This window comes from Cyprinodon variegatus, unplaced genomic scaffold (assembly GCF_000732505.1).
Source record: "Cyprinodon variegatus isolate N-32 unplaced genomic scaffold, C_variegatus-1.0 Scaffold270, whole genome shotgun sequence".
Taxonomy (NCBI): domain Eukaryota; kingdom Metazoa; phylum Chordata; class Actinopteri; order Cyprinodontiformes; family Cyprinodontidae; genus Cyprinodon; species Cyprinodon variegatus.
The window spans coordinates 861,807-879,979 of NW_015150723.1; the positions used below are offsets into that span (position 1 = coordinate 861,807).

Below are 18,173 nucleotides of genomic sequence, written 5' to 3' on the forward strand. Positions count from 1 at the left end.
TTTTCACATTTTATCACATTGCCTTATGCCTGTAACAATTAATATTAATGCGACTCAACTAGGACTGCATGGAATGAGGAAAACCTGCAATAACACAATAACAGTGCCTTACCTGATAATTTCTTGCAATATATGAATAAATATTTACAGTGCACCTGAAAAGCTTTCACTGTGCTTCACTTTTTCAACATTTTAAGAGCAGCCTCATTCCAGATTGTATAAAATGAATCTTTCCTGTGAAGTGCTCTTAATACCTTACAGATCCAATCTTAGTTTACATATTGATGTCTTTCCGCTCTGCATTCATAGCAACAAAAAAAAAGCCCCAAAACTTTCCTAGGACATGTTTGACACATCTGTGGAATAATGACTTTGGATGAGATGTGATGTGGGTTACTTTTATTCATTTATTTTTTAAACTAGACGGATGAAGTCTTCTCAGTACACTGTATTCCTGGCCATCAGGCCCTTAGTGTGGTGCAGCTGTTGGATGCATAGCTTCATATTGGATAACTGGTGGGGAAGAAACGGCACTAGACTAGAGCTAGATCATCCTTTTCTCCATTTAAACCCACTGCAGAAAGTTTGGGAAATGTGGGAATATATAATTAGAAATTTGGGAAATTGGTGCCCTAAACTATAAAGGTAAAAACTACAGTGTGCATAGAGTCTGCTTGACTTCTGGTATAAGCGCTGCTTAAAACTTTGATTGTGCTAGGACTTGTTGTTTCAGGTTCTCCAAAAGACAGGTTTTTTCCAACCATGAGTGCTTCATCATTTACTTTACATCCACTTTTCTAGCTCTCTGCTCACTAAAGCTTCATAATGGGTGTTTGCTATCCACCCGAAGCGGGCAGGCATCTAATGTATACAGATCTGTCTGATTGCCTAAATACATGAAGGTTTTCGATTGATTGGTGCTTCACAGAACATAAATCGTAAATGTAAATGTGGCTAAGGAGAAAAAGAATCTAGAGACACTAAAAGATGCCGACGTGAAGGTTTGTCTTATTACAGGACAAACTGAAATCAGAGCTACAATAAATGCATTAAGGTTCAAAAATATGTTAGAATGGCCTAGTCAAAGCTCAAACATAAATCCATTAGAGAATGTGTGCAAAGCTACAGTTTTAAAGTTCTTCTAAACCTCAAACTATTCATTTCTTCTCCTTTTCAGTTATGCTTTGCATTTGGTTTATTATGACGATATAAAATCTCTATAGTCTATTGGATTTTTTAATAATGAGACAAAACTAACCATACTGGGGCACTGAATGACTAAACTGTGTACAGATTTAAACTGATGCACTTCAACCTAATTTCTTCCAGAAAACCGAGAAGACAGAATTCCTGGGTTTCTTTTACAAGTACTGCATGCACGTCCTGACCGCTCCTCTTCTGGCCAATACTGCGCATGACAAGAACTCGAAAGGTAAACTAGACACATAGAAGCACCGTATTTCTGACTGTAAGATGTTTGATACTCACTGCTGTGGCCTTTCAGATCATCCAGAAGGATCTGCAAAGATGAATCCAGTTTGTCCAGGTGGGTTCTGATGGATTTTATTAATCTAACTTGACTTATTTAATGTTTGAATTGTTTTGATCAGAGGCATTTTTTGTGTGTGTGTGTGTGTGTGTGTGTAGACAACTTTCAAACAGCTCAGCTGCTCGCACTGATCCTGGAGCTTCTCACGTTCTGTGTGGAGCACCATACCTACCATATCAAGACCTATATTATGAACAAAGACCTGCTCAGGAGAGTTCTGGTGCTCATGAATTCCAAACATACCTTCCTTGCTCTTTGTAAGTCCCAATCTACAAACCTATTAAGTCGTCCTTCCCCAAAATCGTACAGCAATGGTTGACTTCTATTTCATTTGCATCTAACACTGCATTAAAACTGACTTTTTCTTTGGCCAAAGGCGCGTTGCGTTTCATGCGCAGAATCATTGGACTAAAAGACGAGTATTACAACCGCTACATCATCAAAGGGAACCTGTTTGAGCCCGTCATAAATGCCCTGCTGGACAACGGCACCCGATACAACCTCCTCAACTCGGCCATCATCGAACTCTTTGAGTTCATCAAAGTGGTGCGTCAATGTGAAATCCAAACCTCGGTTAAAAAAAACCGTTAGCCTTTCTGAAAAGTTAATTGTTCTTTTTCTTCCCAGGAGGACATCAAATCTCTCATAGCTCACATTGTGGATAATTTCTACAAAGCACTTGAATCCATCGAGTATGTTCAGACGTTTAAGGGCCTGAAAGGTCGATACGAGCAGGAAAAAGACAGGCAGAGTCAAAAACTCAACAGGTGAGTGAAGTAACGGGAATATTTTCCTGGATGGTTTCCTGAGAGGGATGGTTTGGGAGCTGGAAGGTTCTAAAAATCCACATTTCTATAGGCTTTTTTTTTCTTTTATAAAGAACACTTCTGAAAGGACCTGGCAGCAAAACTATAGATCCTATTTTAAAGTGTTAAGGGGGATGAAATAGATGACTTACTAACAGCTGGAATGAGGATCATCATAGTGAAGTGATTCGGATCAGTTTAAAGTTCTGTATAAGCAAAATGGTGCTTTTTACATCATGTTTCAAATTTGTTCTTATCAGATATCGCAGAGACGCACGGTCGTTGGACGAGGATGAGGAGTTGTGGTTCAACGATGACGACGAAGATGACGAGGGAGAGACTGTGGAGAGGAGGATGGACGAAGACTTCTCTGACAGCTATGAGAAGTTCATGGAAGCCAAAAAGGGTAAGCTGCGCCGCTGTGAATGTATTCAGCTTCCTGGAAACCTTTGATTCAACTCCTGAATCTAAACATGGCTGCCGTCTGTTACCGCAGGAGCCGCCAACGGAGCCAACAACGCCAAGTCTGCCGCGGTACCACCTGCCTCACCAGCCGTCACTTCGAACAGTTCATCTTCCTCTGTCAAAACAGTTGCTCTTCCTGCCACTCCTGTTGCTAAGGTAACCCATGTCCATAAGTGTGGATTTAAACCATTAAACCATGAAAACCATTTAAAATAACTGTGTAAGTTTTTTTCCCCCTCTCTTTTTCATTTAGACTGCTCTTGTCGGTTTGGTGGACTACCCTGATGATGAGGATGAAGAGGAAGAAGAAGAAGAGGAGGAGGTGGAGGAGTCTCCAAGAAAGCGACCCCGTCTGAGCTCTTAAGGCTAATAATAGTCCTCTCTGGTTTGGCCATGGTGGGCGGACGTCACGTCCCTCCCACTTCCTTCTCCCCCGGCTTTCTCAGCCTGCCGGTGCCGCCCTTTGGTCCTTCTGAGGTGTTGCACCAAATGAGATGAGCCACCCGCCTTTCTCAGTCCTGAACTCTGCTCCTTGCTCCCTCTCTGGAAGGAGGCGGAGAGCTTCTCTGGAAAGACAGATTGCAGTCTGTTTCTGTAGACTGAGTTAAATTTTTTTTTTTTTTTTATTAAAAACAATCCAGTCAGGAAATCCAAATCTCTCTTCTCTAAAGGAACCATCCTTGCTTTTCACTTGTTTTCCTCCACTTTTCCTTCAGCGTTCAGCTGTCAAACAAGCCTTGGTTTAGTCCTATCCTCCTTTTTTTTCCTCTGTATTTCTGTCGCTGCAAAAGCCAGGAAGCTTCAGCACAACAACAGTCTTTGACATCCATCACCGAACCAAACCGAAGAGACGGCAGAAAACTTAAACCCAGCCAGCCAGCACCAACTGTTCAGCTGGCCGTCCAGGCTAGCAGGACTAGCCCTGAGAGCTCGGCTGGCTGGAGCAGATTGTTTCAGATTCAGGGCAGCATAGAAATGTTAAATGAAGGGGGGGAGGTGACGAAGCGAAATGTGGATGAACACTCAGCTGTGATGCTGCTGAGCTCCAGTAGAGCAGGACTCAAACGTTAAAAGCCATGGCATCAGAACACAAACACAATGTTTTGCGGGGCTGTGTTAGCCAGGAGTCCTGCATTTCACAAGTCTGTTCAAATACTGTATATATGTTTCTCTTTCTACCCATATTTCCACAATGTGGTTTTAAAAAGAGGGAGATGCCCACCTGCCTTTTTTCTTTTTATTTTGTCATAACAGAAAAAGGTGGGGATCACTGTTCACCCTTCTGTTTGAGTCAGTGTAAACTTCTGAAAAGGTTAAATGTCAGGTTTAAAAAAAGAAAAAAATCAATATTAATACTGCAGCAATGTCACTTTTGAAGACACCATTTGGAGGATGTTAGGATTTTCTTCAGTTTGGGTTTGGTGGCCTTTCTGTAATCCAGAGCCAAACATTCTGCTCTGGTTTCATTTGACCTAAGCTCCACCTTCCATAAGGCTGAGTAACTCGCCGTTCACACAGATCACAGGTGCAGAATTCCCCACTTCATTGGAGCTGAAAGTCTTTCATATCCATACCAGCTGATATTCCTGAGCACATTTGCTCCATATTTGCTTTATTTTAAAACTGCAGTGAAATAAGTTGAAGGAAAAATTTGATGCAATGTAAGTATGAATGGATGAGCTTCTTTTCATCTGATTGCGACATGATTTGGCCCTTATGGTTGAGGCGGTGTAGATTTTAAATTTACTTTGTTTTACTCAGTCAAAACGCACAGAGTCAGATGAAGGGATTGAAAACATGAGTACGAGGATAAAGGCAGTGTGGCTGGAACGTCTAAGATGCCAATGTGCTTGTCTGGAGCTGAGCAGCTTTGCTCCTTTCTGTCAGCATCACCCAGCAGTGACCATTTCTGCTCTCAACTTGTACCAAGTGCATTTAGTACCACTGTCCATTCTTAACATTTGTATGAATTTATTTGATAAGTTTTGAAATTAAATGTGATCCTGACATCGAACTTTTGAAATTTGATGGTTTCATTCTTTTTTGGTTGTTGGTATGATCTGCGTATCTGGATGTAAATAGATGCTAATTTGTGATTTAACAGGTGACACCTTTCTACAAGCTTACAACAGATTAACAAGCCACAGTCTGACCTGCACGGTCATTTTAAAGCCTGGAGTTTGTGTTTCTACAAAATGTGATTTATTAAAACAGCATTACATAAACATGCATACACAGAAACATAAATGCTTATAGGGAAAACTGCTGGTTGCTTTGTGGACGAATACTGCATTATGTAAAGCAACACGTCCCCCTAGTTGGCCCCTTTAGGAATATGTGATTAGTGTTAATCCCTTGAACTCTACTAAGATAAAGATCAACCGTGTGAACAGAAGATCCTTGCCAATGGAAACTTTTGAAAAGCAGAACATGCAAAACCTAGCACCAGCATAAACAAAGCTGTTATCACAGGTTTAGTTTTCAGTGCTTATGAATATTCCATAACTTCTATTACTGCTGCAAAAGGGATTTAAGAGCATTTTTTGGGTGCATCATAAACATTTTAGTTTAAAAGATGAAAATTAGACTTCATTCATGATGACTGGATGCTAATTTGACTGGGTGCAGATACCCTGCAGCACTGCCATGTTTCTTCAAGAACAATACATGATCATTTGGATTTCCTAAGCTATCAAAAGAAAAAAATTATCTTTATATCACTTACTGAACCTGGATGAGATTCACTTTTTGAGTTGAGTTCCTGAAATAAGTACCATAATGGTCTGAATTAGGAAGATGTAGCTGTGATTTATCACTATATGGAGCAACACCACCCATTTTTACTAACATCCCAATGGTGATGTATTAATTTGCTTCCTCTGATTGTAAACAGATTATTTTTGAGCCGAAACACTTAAAATGTAATAACCTAATCTAAAAGTCTGTATCCAACATAATCACAAGTAGAAAAAAATAACATGGATGGATATTCAAGAAAGGTCAGTATTTCCATAGGAAGAAAAACTGATCATGAGTTGCTTGCTGTAGTCCTGGAGATATTTACAAGCTACTTTACAAACCATGAACACAGATTTGAATGCATTATGACATTTTAGGATAAATAAACATAAGCATCCTCAAATGGGAACTGGATTCCAACATGGTGAGAAAATGAATGCACTACATCCAGAACTAGGGAGTGATTTTTGACCAATCATTGAGCAGGATACAGCTACACTCTTAATTTAGTTGGCTTGATATCTTCAAATTTCTTCAGTCAACCTGAAGTTTAGGGCTGTTTACCCACAACCCAAAATAAAACGCACCACTTTGGACGGCATGAAAAAATAGAGTCGATTTAGCTACCTTTCGGTCTTATGAAAATAAAAACAAAAAAGGTTTTATATACAGTGAATTACAAGTGAGTACAAAGCATGAAGTGTTCAGATCTGAGAAGAGACAGGATAACTTATTGCGTACAGAGTTGGAGTTATTTCTTGACTACTTCCTCCTTCAGTTTGTCGGCCAGGTGCTTTCTCTTCTGGAGTTTCTTCTTCTCCTCTGCAGATATCTCCTGTGTGAAGCGATCACAGGTTAACCATGCTAAGCAACAGCTGAAAAAGCTGAAATGTTATCAGCGTTAATGTTAATAAATGTTAATAAATGACCTGGTATAACCTCTATGTGTCTAAGAGAGTTATGTGTGGGACAAAAGGCAAAACACACACACAAAAAACAACCAACACTAGAAAAACACAGAGTACAGCTCCCAAAAGTATCCACACCTATTGAACTTTCTCACATTATTGTAGATTCCAACTTTACAGTATGAGCCATTCAAAATGTCCCCCCTCTCCTTGGTGGGTCCCCTGAGATTCCTTTTTTAACATCAATCTTTGTACTAAAATATTCTTTCTGTCATGATTTGTGGGCATTAGGATCTAAAGAGACGCACCTTCTCCTGGTCAGACCCTCTAATTCATTAAAAGGGTGGAGTCAGAGTTAAAAAATATGCATCCCAGGAGAAGGAGGGGTCTTGCCAGTGGCTATAGTGGGCTGCCATTCAGCTGCCGTTTGACTGGGAAGGGCCACTTTGAATGGCTGTGACTGTAACTGATATGAAAAGAAAACATTATTTTTCAATTTTGTGAATCCAAACTTGAAAAACTTAACATATGTATTCAGCTCAAACCAAAGCATCTCTCTGATGCAACTACAGCTGCAAGTCTACGTATTTTAGTTTTTAGCTACTTTGCAATGTAACTCTTTGCTCTAATGCTCTGTTGGATTCAGGTCTGGACTTTGACTAGGCCGCTCTCACAAATAAATATGCTTGGATCTATACCCTTCCATGGCAATGGATATTGTTCTATAAAACCATCTTGAAGCTTCACTTTAAATCTCTACAGCTTCCTCCCTGACCTGTTTGCTGTTTTCCTAATGCCCCCCATTCGTTAATGACCAGGTGTATCACATGTGGCTGAGTACAAATACACTCCTTAATTATCAAATTTTTGTTTGTGACAATAATGTCTAGCAAAAGAAAGTTTGGAGGTGTGAAAACGTTTTGCATGGCACTGCAAGTGTGCACATCAGGGTGCTGATGGATCACCTGTTTGGTAGAGTTGGGAGCGTGTTGGGTTGGAGAAATGGAAGCAGGAAGAGGGGAGCTGTCCCCATTCATCTGGGGCTGTCCCACTCCCTCCTGAGAGGCCAGACCGGATAACATCAGACACAAGAAGAAGAACAATGAACAAAAAAAACATCTGGGGTACATGAGGAAATCCAGAGCGAAGCCATTTAAAATCGATGAAATGGGAAATTTAAAAAAATGTATAAATTATGTGGAGGATCCTAAATTTATCAGGCTCCAATTCAGAGCCACTGGACTATGGATGAAAGAGATTACAAATTAGGGAGGAAATCTACTAAAGATGAAATTCTTTTTGGGGGAGAAAGAATGACAGAAACAGGCTCCACTTACCAAATTGGTGGCGGGTTCTAGTGGAGGAGTGTGTGATGGCTCCTCTGGTTCAGCTGCCTGTCTACTTTTCTGCTTTTCTCTTTTCAGGGCATGAAGCTTGTCTCTCTGCTGACGCAAATACGCTGCCCTTTGCTGGAGCTGCTCCTGCTGTGACGGTGACAGCTCCTGCAAACAAGTAAACACAAAAAACCCAGGAAATGAATGCAACCCTTTAATGAAATGGATATAGAGAATATTAACCAAAGCAGAATGTCACATTTTAATACTTCCTCAAAATGTTTGGATAAAATATCTCTATATCCTGCAGAAATCCATCTATCAGTAAGACAGGCATCATCGTCGTGGGATTCCATGTTTGAATGAAAATCTGTTGAATTTCCTTTCTCAGCTCTACCAACCTGAAATGGTTCTAGAAACTTTTGATCTATGCTATCATCAGAGTAAACAGATGGGATGAAGGCGGTTAAAGCCTTACAAACGTTTAGACTCACAGTGTATGGCTTAGAGAATCCAGCTTCCCGGTGTGCCTCCTCCAGGTAGGCCTCTGCTGCAGCCTCCGTGCTGCTGCTCTGCTCCTCTGCTTGATGCCTGTTCGCATCAGAGGACTCACTAGATTTAGTTGGAGCTCTAACAGCTGGAAGAAGATTGGGTTGAACGCTGCTACCTGCACACATGAAAAAACAACCAATGGCTTTTATGTTATTTTTTTTTATATCTTCTGAAATATAACAATATTAATATGTTCTCTTTTGGGGAATTTGACTTTGATGTTCTGGTACCTGTGAACAGATATCCCAGTGCAGGATGACTGGACTACATTCTACAATTCCTCTTTATTTCTGTTTCTGAGGAAGCCCAGCAGTAAAGACAGGCTTTTTCAGCTAACTTCATTGCCTACTGTTAAAACCAGGGTGAGAATAAGCCAGAGCGGTCCGGTACTTCATACCAGTAAAACATTTAGGGTGGTACTCAGCTCCAGGAAGAGCTGCTGGCTACTATTTTGTGCCAACAAGGGCACAGATACAAACTCGATGAGACGAATGTGCAAGAGTTAAATTTCCCACACATCTGCGCTTGCCTCTAACGTCAATTCGCTCAGCGGCTCATTTCACAGCCAACTCTGCCCTCGCTACTTAATAAACTATATGTGGCTGATAAACACCATCTGCCAAACGCAAAAAAGTGCTTCTGTCAAGCTTTAAGGCTTTTATTACTTCCAGATCACAAGAGGTGATGCAAAACATCAATTTCTACCAAATTAATCCCTAAATTATATCACAAAAAATATTTATTGCTTACTGTTTATTTTTTGCTTAAGCTCCAGATGAAAGTGTGAATAGATCGTTTTGGACAATTTCTCATAGTTCCTGATTCTAGGCCTATTTATTCAAGTAAAATGTAAATGTCTTCCTGTATTGTCATAAAAAACGTTTTCTCTGTTTCCTTTGAATATTATAATGTTTTGGTTTAATTATCTATTAAATTGAGGTCTGGATTCCTGGCTGGCTGGATATTTTTTATATAGTACCAGCAAGAATTTCTATGAACTTTCACCGCTGGTTAAACCCTACTTCCAACATCCAGGTTGTGAGACGGAGATGCAGACATTTTAGATTTCCTAAAATGTAGCTGTTGACCTCAGTGTAGCTAAATGAGTTGACTGCTTTACTTTCTTGTGTTAGCTTCAAATCTATGTTTGAATTCAGTTAAAAAAAATTACCGGTACTTCAAACCATTAAATGATCCGTTGAATGTCCCATTTCACTATACAATCAGCTGCCTTTGTCTAACAAACTGCCTGTTTGACTGGTTTGTTTTAAAAAAATGCATGACCACACAGATTAGACTCCATGTTATTTTACATGCACCCCCTTTAGAATAATGAATAATTTACCAAGAGAAAGCAGCATGCATGCCATGAGTGTTGGATTTGTTAGTCTTATATTACTTAAATAGACATACAAGAAAATTATTCTTCATACAGAAATACAATTTCTATGAAAACAGCAATCAATCTGCTTGGTGATAACAATTAGCTTGTTTTTGTACAATAACTTCACTTTTGTCAGAGTAGTTTCACTGGTCTTTGCTTCTCATCACTCACCTAATGTGGGTTTGGAAGTATTGCTCTGTTTGCTTGAAGTTAACGCTGCGCTCCGAGCCTCATCTCCTTTATTTGGCTTGTCTGAGGAGCTGCTGGAAGTGGAACCCATTTGTTTCTCTATTAGCAGCCTTCTGGACATCTCCTCATCATACTCTTCCTTTGACTTTCTAAGCAGGTGACACAGGTCAGTAGCAAACAGGTTAGTATCTATGAAATGTCATTCAGACACGAAACAAATGGTTCTTCATATCTGTTGTAAGGAACATGAATTATTTCTCGTCAAATGCCAAGAATGGTAGTAATATATATCTTAATTGTTTTACTTATTAATGATGATTATTATGGTTCACAGCAACTGGAAACCTCAAAACCAACCAGGAAATTTGAATATTGCCTAAGACCAATAATAATGAATCCCTTATTGCATGATTTACTGCATCAGTGCAGGGTGGATGAAGGTAGCCAATCAGAAAAAGACAATATTCTCAGTGCTCTAAATTTCAGTCCTGCTAACTGCAATTAGCTGAGAGCTAATGAGCTTAGTTGCATTCCTATTGGATTCCCTGTGTTTTATTTGGCCTGGCTGTCACTGGTGAAATCCCATTAGAGAGCTGGGGGTATAGCAGCTGTAAGATGCCTGCTCACTTATTCACAAAAAAACAACAAATATACAGTGAAGAAATTCAAGGAGCATAAATAAAAGAAAGTAAACCTACTTTAGAACATCCTCCAGGATTTTCATCTCCTGCTGCTGCAACTCTGTCATCACATCAACCCCATCGGTCAGACACTCTGGGAGGGCCCCTTTACACGGAGATTTGATTTGCAGCATTACCACACAGAGACAGAGAGCTTGGATAAACCTTCCGTACTTCCACCTACCGTTTTGTTCTTTTATGACTCGAAGGGCTTGAAGCTGCAGCTCTGTGTTCTTCTGAACCATCAGTGAGCGAAACATCTGAAAGTCATCTGTAGCCAGAACTGGCTGGAACACGGCCTTAGAAACAGAAATACAAACTTATTAAATAACAAGAATGTGGGAATGATGATGACAACCATGGTAACTGGTGTAAAAGGCAGAATAAAAAAAAGATTAGGCTATGGACCAGCTCAATACAGGTTCAAGTAATCCTGATAATGACATACCTATTTATAAAACATTGATTCTGATATGACCTGGTTGTGAATGAGTTTAACTTGCTGTGATTTATGGACAAGAAATACATGTGGATAAAAAGGGGGTATCCTTACTTTTTGTCATGTTATCCAACATAATAAACTGTTTATTGTTCAATTTTACCTTCTTATAGCAACAGTGCAAATGTTTAGACCTAAGTATTTGGGATACATAAGATGACTTTTCAAGTCAACATCCGACACTTGATGTACATCAATGTTCCATGCAGGTGGCTCTTCTCCAGAAATCCTCTATCTAACTTTCTGGCTTATGGCTGAACTTCCCTTAAATACAACAGCGAACAAAGCTAAAAGTTATTGTCTGCTATCAGATTCCAGAACATGGAAGGAGGGAGGCAAAGTGCAGTGCAGCAAGTGGCCTGTGAGTTACAGGTCTAGCGCCCCTAGTGGCTAAAAGTTGCACGGTTGTTTAAACAATATTGTGAACACCTAATAAGTAAATGAAAAATTACTCCAAGCAAAAAATGATCTGCAAGTCATTTTAGACATTAAATACAAGAAGAGATCTTACAGGTTTGCCTGGTTAAAAAAAAAAAAATCAGAATAAGCATAGAATGTACTCAGGTTGACTATAACTATAATGGTCTGAATTTTTCTAGGTGTATTTTCCCCAACTACAACAGGATATTGTTCAGTGTTGTAAATAGAGTCTGGTTTTTTAGGAATATTAATTTAATCATTATTCATAATTAAAATTATCAAAACCAAACAAACAAGGCTGATAAAAATACAAATATTTTGTGTGGCACTTGAGTTTGCCCTGACAGAATATTTCCATTTAGCTCTTTCTTTTTTTTTTAAGTCTTGCATCAGTAAAAAATACAAATTGCACATTTTTAATAGACATTTCTTTTAGACTAAGTTGGCAAAGCAAATTTATGTGACTTTTGAATTATGGTTGTGGGCCAAACAACCACTTTTGTACATACAGTACCTGCACTACTTTAATCAAACAATGCCCTAATAAACCAGGCAATGTTTTCAAACACTGCTATACTTACAGCTAATCCTATACACGTGCTTCCTGTTCTATTAGGAGTCGATCCTTCACCTGGGCAACAGTTTGGCAAAGTCCTTAATGTTATTTAGTGCAATGCACTTGCACCATTTCTTTCTCACAATTTAGCTCCCTGCTTTCTTTGTCTGATCTCGATAAAATTACCGTAACATAGTAGCACATAATGCTGAAGAGAAAAATATTAAATTAAATGATTTTAAAAATTAAACTTTTGAAGTGTGAAACTGTCTTTGGGCTCCTTTGGTACCCCTAAAGAAAGAAAAAAACCCGGCTCCCTTTTTAAGTGGAACCAAAGTTGACTCTGATAAAAGAGACGCTGCTAAATGAAATCATATATGAATATTGTACCCTGTACAATAACAAACCAACAGCAGCTTCTTATTATTATTCAGAAGTCATTTAACCTGTAAAAAGTAGGGGTGTGAAATTATGTGAATACGATACGTATCATGATATATTAACAAAGACAATATATTACGATTCTTATAATAATGTAGCTTTGGAAAACATAAGAGATCTTGCTGTTGCTCTACTGCAGCTGGTGGAGAAAAGCTGAATAAAAGGCTCTTGGTTGCTGCACTGCCACGTAGCAGCTGGAGGTTAAAGGGTTATATAAAGGTAAGACAATGAAATAGAAACTTTTCTATAAATATATATATATATATATATATTTTTTTTTTTTTATTAAAATTCAATTCGGTCCTATTGTAAAGCAATAACAATACAGTTAAATTAAATATCTCAATATAAGTACGGTATGTTAAATCCATACAAAAATCCTGTGATGAAAGATCATATATTTGACAGAAAAGATTTTTTTCTTCACACCCCTAGTGAATATTGTCCATCTATGTTATAGATCTACAGACCTGGATGAAAATTCTATTGAAAGGACAACATTAGTTTTTAGCTCAAACAATCTAGCCGGAAAAGTAGGGAGACACCAAAGAAGGTTGTGTGGTCAGATGACAGACCTATGGATAACATGAAAAATATAGGGGAAGAAACTAACTCTGCACCCTTAACAAAGGATCTCCCACAGTAAGACATAGTTGTGGAGGCATCAGGCTGTGGAGGAACTTTCTATGGTAATGGAATCAAAGCTGGTCAGGAGATTTATCAATAAGAAAGCTGATACAGCTCAAAACAGCCTCTTAGAAGCTCCAAGATCCACCTTTTGTCACCAACAGCAGCACTTAAAGTGATGAATGCTGCTGAAATAATGAATGCACTAAGGAATGCTGGTGAAAATTCTCAGTCATCCAGGTCATAATCATTCAAAAAAAAAAGAAAGTTAAAAACAATCCATTGGACTTTGTTTCCACTTTTGTAGATGTTTTGCTTCCAATCCAGGAAGCTTCTTCAATTCAAAATGTCAGGAAAAGCATTGAGTTCGAGGCTAATACAGTATGCTGGTGAAGATTCTCACCACTAATTGATATTTATCCACGTGTTTTAAAAGCCCAGTCAATCTAAACCCAATCAAAAATCTGTGGGGATATGAAAATAGCTGCTTACAAACTCTCCACATCAACCTAAAATAGTTTGAGCTACGGCACATATTATGCTTCTGCAGCATAATTACATTGAACATTTATCAGTTACATTTTATGCCCTCAATCATAAACTGAATACATTGACACCACTATGCCCCAGATAGAGTCATCAGTACATTGCTGAGAAAGCTTTATCTGCCTGGGAACTGAGCCAAGCATAAAGAACTATCATCTTAACCACAAATGCAATAAGACATAAATAAACACCATCTTCTTTCCCCACATTAATCTGTGTTTAAGACAATCAACACAGTATTTGCAGTAAGCAACTGTTTACCTTTGAGATAATTAATGAGTTTAAACCCCTGGGGACTGCAAACAAATCCCAAACCTAATCACTGCTGATCTGGCACGGTTAGCCACAGTTAATTTTCAGTGCCAGTGAAAATCTGGTCCACTAACCCTGGTACTTAGGGGTAGCACTATGCCCGGGTGCAGGTTCCAAGGACACATGATACCATATTTTCCATATTTCATCATGAATTTGGGTTTTAAGATGGATAGTGGTTTTAAATTGGGAAAGCAAATTGGAGCCCTTGTCAGATCTTGCTTTTATCAGTTAAGACAAATGGCAAAGCTAAAACCTTTTCTTTCAACGCATCCCTTTGAAACAGTTATCCATGCTTTTTGACTGGATTACTGTAACGGACTCTAAGTTGGTGTGTGCCAGTCTGGTGCAAAACGCTGGGACACCAAAATATGATCAACTCCCTCCTGCCATGGCCTCCGCTGGCTGCCTGTCCATTTTAGAATCGATTTAAAAATACTTATCTTTCTTTCTATGTATTTAAATGACCTTGCCCCATCTTATCTCTCTGAGCCTCTTCATCCCTACTTGCCTCCTCAGTCACTCAGGTCAGCAGAACAGCAGCTCCTGCAGGCCAGAGCCTTCTCCATCGCAGCTCCTCAGCTTCCAAATGCACATTAGGGAGCCTCCTTCAATGCCAAGTTTTAAAACCCAGCTTAAGACTTACTTTTATTCGCTGGCTTTTAACTGGCAGGATTTAGTTGTTCTGACCTTGTTTATTTAGCTTAAACAAATTCTTATTATTACCTTATTTTATACCTTTATGTTGTATTTTATTCTTTTATTTAGTTTTTATTTTAGCCGTGTTCAGCACTGTTTTCAACTGTTACGGTAGCTTTTTTTAAAGTGCTCTCTAAATAAAGTTGAAAAAAGACAGGATCACAAGGAAGGAAAGTCCAGAGGAAATATTAAACAACATCTGAAGACACCAGCTACTGCTGTCTTCTAGTTCCAGCTGACTCTGTACACCCAGAACTAGAACCAAACATGGAGAAGCAGCATTTAGTTCCTATGCTCCATTTATCGGAAGAAAACTCCCAGAAGACTAAAAGTGCTGAAAGCCTGAGTTCTTTTAAGTCAAAGTTAAAAATCCATTTGTTTAGAGCTGCCTTTAAACTGTTAACTGAGGTATTATTAGTTTAAGATTGTGATGCAACCGTTTAATTTTCTTCTCTACCTGCTTTTATCATGTTTTCTTTACTGGCTTTTATTCTGGTTTTTTGTAGTCCAATTGTTTTATTTGCTTTTCTAATCTTTTTATTTTTCTTCTGCTTTTATTTTATTCAATTTTATTATCTAATTCATGTAAAGCACTTTGAATCGTCCATCTACTGAATTGTGCTCTGATGGGTTTATAGTCACCTGATGAAACTGTGATGTAAAGCTGTGTAAAATGGAGCCTCACATGTGATTTTCTTCTGGTCTCTGATTTAAAGTTCCCTACTGACACACAGAAGCTGCACCAAAGTCCAACAATACCAGCACTGAGGTTCTAAGGACTGAGTGCAACTTTTGAATTCAAAGAAAGATTGATAAAAATTTTCTCAGTTTAATCCAACATTGAGAAAATAAAATTAACTTGTTAATCATGACCCACCTAAAATAATGAAGGATACGCCTGATTTAATTTAAGAAAAAGTTGTGTCACACTGTTATAGTTTCAACTGTATGCAGTGTGATAAGTTTTTATCTTTGTGTGATGCTAATGTTTACTTTTGTTGCAATTTGGTCACCCCTACCATCTTTTTCTATCAAGTGGAATATTCAAAACATTTTAATTTTATATATATATTAACAATTACTTGACAAAAAAAAAACACTGTGGTTAATTATGCACATCAATATACCAACATTAGAGATTATTAGTACAGAAGTCATGCTCTTTCAGAACTAGATTATGTGTTATATGCCGTAAAGTGAAAATTATGTGTCTCTGCAAGTCTACTAGGGTCTTCAACGAAATCATAGATACGGTAAATAACTATTTTAATAAAAACCTATTAAATCATCAATTTATGTATATATTAGTACTTGTAAATATCAATTTAATGTAGAATGATGTTGATAAAAGTAGATAAGTAATGACGATGGAAAAGATGTTTGCTCCAGAACTCAAACCTCAAAGAATTTGATCCAATATAGCTTTTATCTAGACGGATGTTTAAATACATGCATCTATTTCTAGGCAAAGACTGAAGGAAACTATAGTTTGTCTTTATTTAGAAATGTGGATGTTGTGCTCGTTCCTGTTGGAACAGTGTAGACTGACCCCGAGGTTCTGGTGCCTATCCACTTTTGGCCACTCCTCAGTATACATTAGTTATTGCCTGGCCACCCTTATAAAAATGTTCTGGCTACGCCTCTGTTTACTGGGAGCACTAACTTTTCTGGAAGGAGAAGATTACATAAGCAAATCCCAGCATTGACCTTGCACTCAGTCTCTGCATTAAAGTCAGCTGGCAGGCTGACAGTGGTGTGCAGAGGAGGCTCAAAATACCTGCAAAGATTTGGACTTGGCAAAGGGAGAGGTGCATGCATCCAGGAACTGCTGCTCGTTGATGCCAACCTCCTGCATATAATTTTCCAGCAGCTTCTCCACCTACGGAAAGGAAATCAGCTTTCACCACGTAACACGAGTCAGCAATTCTAAGCAATGATTAATATGTTAATGCATTGGGGTAAGAAGTGGAGAAACTTTACATTTACTCACCAGTTTCTTATACTGCTGATGGATATCTGTGTATGAAAGCTTATTTTCATCTTCATCGTCAAAAACTAAAAAAAAAAAGAAAAGAAACACAAATAAATCAATAAAATAGCAGGAGTATTGTGGAGCTGCAAGGACCACTGCAAAATTATCATTAAATGAAAGTATGCACGCACGCAGAAAGCATAAAAAACTGGCTACGCAACTAAAATCATAAGTTAGCGTTAGCTTAGCCGCTGCTTCACAAAGCAACATATGGTTCAGGCTGAGGTAAGGGACGGATTTTACCTGTGCATTTGTTTTCCATAAAGTCCGTGACAGGGATAACCCATTCAGGACTTCCCAGGTAGCCAACGATGCTCTCTATAATCCACTCGCTGTCATCCTCGGCCATGTTGGCCGAAGCTGGGGAACAACCGAGCGGACACAGCTATGTCGCCCTCCTCCTCTCAGGTCCAGCTTTGCGGCGACCGCTCCAACATACACAAAAACAGAAAACAAAAACCTAAGCGGAACTCTTCCTCATAAACATGTCATTTCTCTCTGGGCGTGCAATTTTCTTGAGACCACGAGAAGAAACGCGAAGTCATGGAATTGAAAGTAGAGAGTGGTGACGCCAACTCAGTTGCTCTAGCAACCACTACGTCACTCCGCTGCCGTTGGACGTGGTCCACCACATTCTGTTACATTTTACGGCTGCAGATGGCGCTGTTTAACAGCTGTCTTAGAATATTAACGCGAACATTATTGTAGTGACTATTTCAAAACTAAAATAAAAAACAAAATAAAATTAAGACTTAAAGGTAATCAAAGCAATAGGTGAATCAAACTCAAATAGCCACCTGAAGCACCGTGGAGCTTACGCAGTCCAAAAAGTTTAAAATGAAAAATCCAGTTCTTTGCTTGCTTTAATTCTCCGTTCAGACAAACAAATTATAGGCATAACAGTATTCTTCTATTGCTCTCGCCCCGATTCCTACACCTGTTCTTTGACTGACTGTTTGATTGACTGGTCGAAAACTGAAAATGAAGAAAAAGCTCCTACAATTACAATTTAATTTGTGGGAAAAATACACGCGATTAGGCATTCAGCACCATGGAGAGCGCAGCTTGAACCGCAATTAGAAAAGCCGCAATGCAATTCCAACCCCCAGCATTGGTCAGTGACTTGTTGATTGACTAAGCCCAGTTATGTAGCATTAACTTAACAACAAAATAAAAAAGATAAAATGGAGAAAAACAGCTAAAGAAAACGTAAAACTTCATCGGACGTCGGGTAAGCAACAAAGTGGAAATATAGCTCAATTGAATAGGAGAACAGAGAGAGAATGAAGCAGAATGATGAAATGGGGGTCCCTATGTCCTCCAAAAGTCTAAGCCTATAGCAGCATAACTATAGAGATAGCTCAGGATATCTAGATGCACAATTTTATTTCTTCTGCTTACGACCATCGGAATATAATCTTACAACCTAATTTAT

At 38.7% G+C, this 18,173-nt stretch overlaps 2 protein-coding genes across 3 annotated transcripts in view; one reads left to right on the forward strand and one right to left on the reverse strand.

The window, feature by feature from the left end:
* LOC107089892 (serine/threonine-protein phosphatase 4 regulatory subunit 3-B-like) overlaps positions 1-4,789 on the forward strand; it is a 10,519-nt gene extending 5,730 nt beyond the window's left edge. The window contains exons 8-14 of the mRNA XM_015382923.1: positions 1,505-1,546; positions 1,648-1,806; positions 1,926-2,095; positions 2,177-2,316; positions 2,616-2,761; positions 2,852-2,976; positions 3,074-4,789. Coding sequence (XP_015238409.1) covers positions 1,505-1,546; positions 1,648-1,806; positions 1,926-2,095; positions 2,177-2,316; positions 2,616-2,761; positions 2,852-2,976; positions 3,074-3,184 — 893 coding nt within the window. The 3' untranslated portion in view covers positions 3,185-4,789. The remainder of the gene's footprint in view (positions 1-1,504; positions 1,547-1,647; positions 1,807-1,925; positions 2,096-2,176; positions 2,317-2,615; positions 2,762-2,851; positions 2,977-3,073) is intronic.
* A 203-nt stretch (positions 4,790-4,992) lies between these two features.
* On the reverse strand, positions 4,993-17,334 carry cfap36 (cilia and flagella associated protein 36). Of its 2 annotated transcripts, XM_015382960.1 has the most exons (10): positions 16,982-17,334; positions 16,697-16,761; positions 16,484-16,585; positions 10,791-10,905; positions 10,625-10,712; positions 9,909-10,075; positions 8,296-8,468; positions 7,805-7,969; positions 7,433-7,525; positions 4,993-6,394 (listed from the first exon to the last, which is right to left on the reverse strand). In XM_015382960.1, exons 1-10 carry the CDS (start codon positions 17,085-17,087, stop codon positions 6,311-6,313), a joined length of 1,158 nt encoding a protein of 385 aa, XP_015238446.1. In that variant the 5' UTR covers positions 17,088-17,334; the 3' UTR covers positions 4,993-6,310. The 2 variants fall into 2 exon arrangements, with proteins under 2 accessions (XP_015238446.1, XP_015238447.1); XM_015382961.1 differs by lacking the exon at positions 7,433-7,525 and having other exon boundaries at positions 16,982-17,332.
* Between the last annotated feature and the right edge of the window lie 839 nt (positions 17,335-18,173).